The following is a 9,578-nucleotide window of genomic DNA, read 5'->3' as shown; positions in this document are numbered from 1 at the left end:
ATGGTGTAAATTGCTGTAATTTTTTTCTCAGACCTAAGCTTATCGTAAGGCATATCCCAGGTAGGGGATAGTTTTTCTTCGATGATTCCGACTCTGAACATTTTAACTGATGTTTTCTATCTTTGTACCTTCAAGAGATTGTTCCTCGTGATATTCAGACCCCAAACCCCTGCCCCATATATGAGGATTGGTTTCACAATTACCGTGTACTTTCACAGTAGGATCTTTGGGTTACAACCCCAATTCCTCCCTGTGAAGTTTATTATCTGGTGTGAGTTCCAGATACTTTCCCTTTGTTTTCCACTCAATAACTTGCCCTTCTAGCTTGATGGGCTTGAGGTTGAGTTTTTTCTTCCTATTGAAAGAAATTAGGTTGGTCTCATCCGGGTTGACGTTTAGCCCCACCGATAGATACCACCTTTTTGTATAGTTGAGTCCTCTTTGAACTATGTCACAGAGTGTGTTTTCAAAGCATCCTTTTGCGTAGATAATTATGTCGTCTTCATATCCTTTACAGGGTATGCCGAGCTTCGTCAACCCGAATAAGAGTTTGTCTCGTATTAAGCTCCACATAAGTGGGGACGTGACTCCCTCATGTGTGCATCCCTTGTTGGCACTAATTGAAATGGTGTCTTGCCCTACTTCCATTTCTACTGTTCTAGAAGATAGTAGTTGTGCCATCAATCTGGAGGTTGCCCTATCTACTCTTCTTGCGTTTGCATTTTTCAACAGCCTCGTGCGAAGTATTGTCAAAGGCGGTTACCGCATTAAATATTGAGTTGCAATCTTTGAAAATTTCGCTAGCTCTCCCAACTCAAACTTCGACCCACCTCTTGACATGGGTCGTAGTGAGCATTAGTCATGACGTCATTAGTGATGTCTTGGCATATAGAATACCCAAAAGGGTATTTCAAACGCCGTGAACACTCAGTGGAATACACATTATTTTATCCCTTTTTTTAAATGATATTTTGTTCAAGTAATCCATAGCTGAAGTTCATTAATTAGTTTCAAAATATTATTTCAAAATAGTTGAAATTTAAAAAAAAATATGCAAGACAATATTTTATTGAGAAATAAAATTAAAGTGGGAAATAAATGAATAGAGCAGCGGGTTTCAATTTCTGAACAATAAATATTGTTTTATGATATCATCACATACACTTCTGTAAACCTGTATTTGTTCATGAATTTTATTATGTGATTATTGCACTTATAATTTTGTCTTTATCATTATACTTACATTGTGAACCATTTAGCTTCATATAAAATTTAAATACATATTTATATGAAAAATATTTTTTATGTGATATATATCATTATACCCAATTTACATAATATATCGAACCGAAAAATGATATATAAGAACAAAACTATAGTAAATATTAATTACACCAAAATGAAATATACCAAATTATACTCCGTCACAATTTTTTTGTTCTTAACTTTTGTTCGATTGGGTCGTACCCAATTGGGAACTTTTAATTACTACAAAAATCTCTTGACAACATCTGTTGAGCAGGCCTTAAATTTTACGCCACCTACAAATGCCTACATGTATAAACCTAAAAATGATACTATACTAGGTAAGTTTAACTTTTTGGTTTCAATAAACCTTACAAATGTAGATAATTGTTTTGGGAAACACACTATTCTTCGTAAGCAAGTATGATCTGTTCTATTCCAAACTTTGTTCATATTTTGAAGATTACTTTTTTGAAAGAAAAGGCTTTGCTAGAGTAGTGTAATGCCTCTTCTTTTATATAATAGTAGTATATAATTACAAAACGGGCGATTGAACTTTATCCACAAGGTGTATTTTACTTGGAGGTAGTTTATTTATATATTAACTAGTCAGTAATATTTATGTACACAATTAATTTATTATTTATTATTATTTAAATACACTCGTTGGTTCTTTTTTGAATTAAATTGTCACTGTTCCTATGCCATCATATTTTTGATTTGTATATCAAATCCAAATTCTAGAGTCTTCGACTTCTGGAAATCTCTCATTAGCAGTAATGGAAGAAAAAGGCCTTCTTAGAAATTTGCTCTAAAAAAAGTTACAAAAGAATAAACAGATCTTACAAAAAACAAGAAAATACTCATGGTCAATAACATGGGCGAGATCGTAAGACAAGATACAGAAAATATTTTGAGGTTATTAGCCTTAAGCTCGCAAATTTTTAGTAAAGAAAACATTTAATGATAAAGTAGCTTCATTCTTTGAAAATTTTGGAGCTTTTTTAAGAAGTGAACAAAACTTTCTTCACATAGAAAATGCTACTACATTTAGAACTAATTATTTTTAACACAATGATAAATTATGTAGATGATTTGCTCCAAACGCCGGAAGCGTTGAAGGTATAAATTTATCCATATGAAAACGAAATACTTCTCTCAAAAGCGGCTAAGGTATGAGTGCTGCAGTGCTGCAGTGCTCTCAAACAAATTAGGAACGGGAACAAATGATAATTTCATATTTGTTTTTATTACCTATCCGAAAGAATCATTCATCTGATTCTTCGCCCTCTTTCTATTATCTACGATGACTCACGTCCCGACAGTAACAATATATTATTATAGAGTGTGCGTGATTTGGGGCAGTATGGTTGTTTTGTAAATATTGATACGAAAAACTGTAGGTTGGCCTTTAACAAATATTATTAGTAGGAAAGAAAGTTTGGATTTGTGAGTATAACTAAAAAATGGGTTATGTTATTTTCTTTGCTCACTTTGCAGTGAAGATAAAGCGTAGAGGATCAGCAATATATAATAACTAATTCAGATTTTGATGATTATTTAAGTAGAAGCATAACGAAAATGAGTGGAAGAATTGGTACATATTGTCAAATATTATTAATTGTCCTGAGTTTTTATTGAGTTTTTGAGTGGTTCTTCGCGAACACGATGATATTTAAAATAAACGTGGCATCTTTCTCTCAAGCATAACTCAGTTAAGTGGATAATTTCTCAACATGTTTAAGGTACTGAGAGTATTAGGTCTGCTTGAGTTTTTCAGGACATTTTTCAAAATTTGATAAATTGGTGAAGAAGTGAAGTAGGGTTTGGTAATTCATATTTTTCTTTTATGGCAGCCGTTAACAGCTGCATCATTTCAGAACAGAAACCAAAATTTTACAAAACGTTCAGTTTTTTTGGAAACATCGTTGAGCACCTAAAATGTTTCACCTCGAGCTGAAACTGCGTTTTATTAAGACTGTCAAATATTAACCATGACAGTTAACTTATCAAAAAGTAGTTTTGAAAGTTGGTGAATCCTGGTTTATATACCAGTCCACATTTTCGGCCGTCATCCACTATTTTCCTTGCGGATATTGAATCTGGTTTCTAATAATCAACGGCACGCTAGATAAGGCTCTCATGTATTTGATGAGAGTGATTTGGAGGATGGCATAATTGATAAACACCATTCTTAAAGACACTTCTATATAAAATACGCAAATAAATTCGAAAGACAAATGCAAATTGACGAATTTAATAGATATCATCAGATGCGAAATATTTTACTTTTTAAGGCTGGTTAGAAGGAGTGGGATGCTTCAAAACTTCAAGTACCACTTTGTTTGTTAATAAAAAGGAAAACATTCAACACAATGTATGGATTAACCACTTTTTCTTTTAATTTGAATTTTTTCGATATAAATAATGTACGCAAAAACATGATTTATTACTTAATGTTAAAAATTATTTCATGTGAATAGACGAACTACAGATAGATTTTTAACTGGATGGAAAAAAGAGAGAGTATTAGACAATAGTGAAGTATAAATAAGAGCCCAGTCAACAATAGTTTCGAAGACATAATCAAGATCCTAAGTGTAGATTAATTTCAAATTCACTATTACTAAAATAAGTTAAGAATACATATATTAGGCAGACCAATAAATACCTGGTAAAACCAAATTAAAGAAGATAAAGAAAAGAGTGTGGAACGCTGACAAAAAAACTGGATTATCAAAAAATTATAACAAAAAAGAAGGGCAGTAATTCACTTCAATGAAGGGATTTGTTAGCGTACAAACCGCTAGCCACAATCCAAGAGATTTAACGACATAATGATAAATGATGAAATATAGGATACGGTGATTTATTACAGTGATTATAAAATATTGTAAAGAAATTATACTATTAGATATATCGAGTTATGTACCAACGCTTAAATATAATATATAATTCGAAAACCATTTCAGCTGTTGTCTCAACGAAATTCTCAAATCCAAATAAATTCACATTTTCATCGATCTTTGATCATGATCTTTTCTTAATTCAATCATATACATAATATTTTTATATTTTATAAATTTCAGACTATGGTACCTATGACTTTGTGATAATTGGTGCAGGAGTCAGTGGCAGTATAATAGCAAATAGATTGTCAGAAATAACTACATGGAGAATTCTTTTGATAGAACCAGGAGACTTTTCAGACGGAGGCTTAATCCAAGTTCCTGGATTTTTTATGTACCATAATTCAACAAAATACAATTGGGCGTATACATCTGTACCTCAAAAAAATATTTGCCTTGGTAAGAGATATTTTATTTTTGCGAAAAAAAAATTGAACAGCCCAAAAATTAACAAATTTAATATTCATTGTCATACTGAAAATTCTTTTCTGATAACAGATAAATGTATTTACCACAATTCTCGTTTAAAAGAATACACTTTTGTGTTTGATTGCCACAGTCCCTTATATTTATTCTTCTAAATTTTCTTGATTTTAAGTCACCTCGACCTAAAATCAAGAAAATATTAGAGAAATATTAGAAAATATATATTGGATATTTTTGAGATCGATAATGTCACCAATTAGCTCCTAATTTCAATATTATTCTTAATTTCAGGTAACCCAAACCAGACATGTCCAATTGCTCGAGGAAAAGGAGTAGGTGGAGGCTCTTTAATCAATGCACTTGTATACTGTCGTGGTCCACCTGGAGATTTCGATAAATTAGCAGGACTGGTTGATGATCCATCTTGGAATTATAAAAATTTATTGAAATATTTCAAAAAAACTGAATATTTTGATTGGACTAATCCTAAGGCTCCAATAGACCTATCGTATCACGGTAAAGTTGGTTTATTACATGTGGAACATGGATTACCAATGACTGAATTTGGAAAACAATTTTTTGACGCCAACCGAGAAATGGGTTATGAATTGATTGATTACAATGGACCGAATATGATTGGATCCACGTATATTCAACGATTCACCAGACATGGTGAACGAGAAGATTTTGGATCTATATTCATAAGTCCTTACCTTGGAAGACCCAGCTTAAAAGTAATTACGGGAAGTTACGTTATTAAGATTGAAATAAATAAAGTGAATAAGGTGGCTGAAAGTGTTTTGTTCACAAATGGGGTCAACACTTATCGTGTAAAAGCTTCAAAAGAGATTATTCTATCCGCTGGTACCATTGCTAGTCCTCAAATTCTCATGCTCTCTGGTGTTGGACCCCAGAAGCATTTGAAGGACGTGAATATTGAAGTTATCCAAGATTTGGAAGTTGGTAGTAAGTTGAAAGATCACATCGATTATCTACTCCCATTTAGTTCAAATATGAAATTTCATCAACCAACCCTGTTCGAGGAATTATCGGATTACTTCAAAGGAACTGGATATCTAACATACCCTCCTTCATTACCTCAAGCTTTAGGGTTTTATCAAATAAATAAAACTGAAACCGGAGTGCCTGATTTTGAAATTTTTTCTTTGGTTCCTCAAGATTTAACAGGAATGCTGTACAACTCAGTGAAAGATGCAAATACTACATTACAATATATTGGTACAGAATTTTTCACAATTAAATCGACTGGTACCTTGAGACTTAAGAATAATAATCCTTATGAATATCCATTGATAGACATGAATGCATTTTCTGATAAAAACGATGATGATATAGATATGGTATACCAAAGTATACGATTTATATTCAAGCTCATAAATACCAAACCCTACAGAAAATATAATGTCCAATATATTGATGATAATTCTTCAGCATGTTCAAAATATCCAGTGAAATCCAAAAAGTACTGGTACTGTATATTAAAAGAGATAGCTTTCCCTGGACTACATATGGTAGGCACTTGTTGTATGGGTATTGATCCTAAGAAGGGGGCCGTAGTAGATTCAAAATTGAGAGTATTTGGCATTAAAAATTTAAGAGTTGCGGATGCTAGTGTATATCCTGAACTTATAGCAGGCCACTCGACAATCCCATGTGCTACTTTAGCTGAAAAAATAAGTGACGATATTAAAAGAGATCATGGAGGAATTGTATTTGAAAACTAATTTGATCATTTCGAGAAGACAATATATTTGATATCTTTATTGATTCTAAACTTTTCATCGTACAGTTATGAGGATTCATTTGATTACTCTGAAATAGTTGTGAAAAATTTCATACATATAAATTAGCTCAATATTTGAATCCTCATATTAGTTGAGTATTGTTTTTCTATTAATTCAAAGAACCTATACTTGAGCTCAATATTCACCGCTGATATCATAGTTATTATGACACTCAACATATTTTATTTATCAACTGCTAAGACTGGGCATCACGTATTCCCATTATACTTTACAATATGGTTCATAGAATAGACTCTATATTACAATATCATCATTATCACTTATGACTGTCTCTATTTCATATATACATCTCTTACAATCACACTGTATTTATCAAAATTCCATCAATTAAGAATATAAAATGCAATATGACACTGTTAATCCCTTTCTATAATGTCCACCCAAACAACCTTTCATCAGGCTCTCCCAATTCCTTCCATTTAAATTTGTTTCATTCCAGATTTTTAACCTCCCAAGTTTATTCAATATCAACGAAGTATTCGAGGTGTACAATTCTAGTAGTTTACTTACCTAGTCTTTATTGATTAAATAGGCATTTCATAAGCTTTCCATTGGTAAGAGAGAAAAAAACGAAGTTTAAATAATAATCATTAGTGTCAATAAGTATACAAATCAATATACAAATATAAAATATTGAGGATAATCGAATAATTATTTTAACTACTCCTAGTATACACTATACACCTTTAGATTATGTTTATTAACGATATAATAAGTGACTGATTAAATTAAAGCAATAAATAATGTGGAAGAAAGTTTTTTTTTAAGAAAAAAGGCTTACAACAAATCTTTGCTATTTGATTTCGTTCCGGTAATGTAATAGATTATAAAAGAAGTGACGGCTATCACAGAATTACGCCTATTTTTTAATCTAAGCAGCAAAGTATTCAGATTTCAACATACTGTGCTTACTACAATATGAATGGATTGAAAAATTAAATTCTCGGTTGAAATGTGTTGTTTTCTCTATTATATTTATTTATTTTTAAATAACGAAACCATATTGAACGCAATGTCGAACAAGAAATTGTTTCTTAACTTAAAATAAATTTACCGCACTGAATGTATTCCATTTCAGAAGGTATTGTATTCATAACTGAGTATTGGAAGCCAAATGGGAAGAATTCAGACTTAATTTGTGAAAGAATACACGTTGAACTACTAATTAAGTATAAGATCACCATATATATTTTTTTTTCAGAAATAATGTTAATGAAGAGTTTATGCTATTTATACGAAAACTGTAATATATGTTTAAGATATTACAGACTTGTATAGCTTCCTATCCAATGAAACATTTATGTTCAAATTTTGGAAAATGTGTGTTTTGTTACTGAACTTAAATATTCTAAAACAACCATTTCTAATAATTGAATTTCATATCTGATGATGATACCACAAATTTACTAAAACTTACTTTGGTCCAAAGTGTAGACAGGTAGAGGAATAATTCGAATAATTTCTGAGTTTTATTGAATTTCCATAATGAAGTGGGAAGTCGATAACAAATTAATTTTCACAAAAACAATAAATAAAGCAGAATTGACTACTATGTGACAATACCTGAACAAAGTATTATTCAAAATATTTGAAGAAAGGCGTAGCAAGCCGAATGCTCGAAGGAAAAAATGAAATTCAATTGTTTTTAGTTCTGCACGCTCAGTCTAGTAATGCTCTAACATTACTATCTCTCCTAAATAATAGTTACAGTTTCTCAAAATAGGCGATTACGTTGCAATGATGTACTCGTCTGTCTCGTCTTTCTATCCAGTAAATATATTGGGTAGTCAACTTATTCGAAGGGCAATTGGTCCGTTGTCCTAATGAACAATCGCTTCTTTTTTATTCAAATGTGGTAGCTTTTTTGCCATTTATCCGTTATCAATAAATGATGCGTAGCATTGTCCTATTATTATGTCACCTTGTTGAATATAGTCTATAAATTCCATGACTATCCAAAAAAAATGCTTTCCATCAATTTTACGATGCAATCGTCATTGTAATCCAATATAATCCAATATGTCGATTGTTTTTCATTTTCGCAGTGTGGTGTTGGATCCAGTTATGAATTGTTACAAAAATTGGACTAATTTTGCTTAAACCACGTCGTCGATCAGTATATGACAAATGCTTTTTTTATATGTCGATAGCCTCTTCTATCTTTCTTTCCTTAATCTGATGGACGTCTAGTACCATCAATGTTTGTAAGTTCAGCTGATACGGCCACAATAGGAATCAATAGTCCAAAATTTTACAGTGATTCAAAAACCAATAATTAATGATAGATTGGTACTGAATTTTGATGTTGAAGTCTTGAATTTTCCAGGCAACTCTCGTAGATTGGAGAATATTGGTGTAAAAGATTCTTTTTATAATTCTACTGATAGCTGAATATTCTTATCAGTGTAATTCGGACGACTAGGAATAATAGTCTGAGATTCGAAGTAAAATCGACCTTCACCCATCTGTTTAATGGATGAAATAATTTTATAAGTAATTTAGTTTTAATTTTTACTGATGAGTTTAATGAAAAAATTCTACACCAATCAAGTACAAAGCCTGTAGAATATGCAAACATAAGAAGGAATTTTTCCCGAACTAACTCTTGGGTTCCTAGGTGTAAACAAGTATTTTGGTCTTAGTTATTTTCACTTAACTGTTCATTCTATGAATTAAGCAAAAAAATAAGTGCCGTTTTATTGCAAACACAATGATATAGGGTTGCCCGCAACAAGCCTGTCCTGAATGACGGTTGTCGAAAACTGATGTCAAAGTTTACCTGCTTTTCACGCCTATACAGGTTGTGATTACACAGCAGAATTTTACAATAAAGGGAAAATGAAACCGTTCACAATATTTTCTCAGAATGAAAAGTATCAAACCATTTTTACATCGTTAACTGATGAAGCCGATGTTATCAATGATGAAAAACAAATGTTGTTCAAGTTTACAGACAAAATTTATGACGTAAATGACAGAATTAATGACGCAAGAAATAAAAAAAGAGTTGTGACTAAAATACTATACTGCCATACTGGATACTCCTCCAGCCTAAAAACTGCTTTGGAATTTAGATGATTATTCAAAATCAACAGGATTTATTGGGGACCTAACGCCTTTGAAAGTACAAGACATTACGGAAATGATAATAGTCAATCTACCTAAATCCTTA

At 31.6% G+C, this 9,578-nt stretch overlaps 1 protein-coding gene across 1 annotated transcript; it reads left to right on the top strand.

Moving 5' to 3' along the window:
* The first annotated feature begins 1,399 nt into the window (after positions 1-1,399).
* Positions 1,400-6,325, top strand: LOC130440641 (glucose dehydrogenase [FAD, quinone]-like). The gene is made up of 4 exons (XM_056773899.1): positions 1,400-1,586; positions 4,335-4,553; positions 4,872-4,990; positions 5,072-6,325. Exons 1-4 carry the CDS (start codon positions 1,400-1,402, stop codon positions 6,323-6,325), a joined length of 1,779 nt encoding a protein of 592 aa, XP_056629877.1.
* Positions 6,326-9,578: the final 3,253 nt, after the last annotated feature.

This window comes from Diorhabda sublineata, chromosome 2, assembly GCF_026230105.1.
Source record: "Diorhabda sublineata isolate icDioSubl1.1 chromosome 2, icDioSubl1.1, whole genome shotgun sequence".
In the NCBI taxonomy this organism is placed as follows: domain Eukaryota; kingdom Metazoa; phylum Arthropoda; class Insecta; order Coleoptera; family Chrysomelidae; genus Diorhabda; species Diorhabda sublineata.
Note: the sequence above shows the minus strand (reverse complement) of the source record. Positions and strands in the feature narration are given on the sequence as shown.

Bases quoted from the DNA above. Each gene is read 5' to 3' on its own strand.
- LOC130440641 (XM_056773899.1), top strand. From the start codon at position 1,400: ATGAAATATACCAAATTATACTCCGTCACAATTTTTTTGTTCTTAACT. The intron at 1,587-4,334 runs GTAAGTTTAACT...TATAAATTTCAG, and splicing joins TAAAAATGATACTATACTAG to ACTATGGTACCTATGACTTT. The intron at 4,554-4,871 runs GTAAGAGATATT...TCTTAATTTCAG, and splicing joins TCAAAAAAATATTTGCCTTG to GTAACCCAAACCAGACATGT.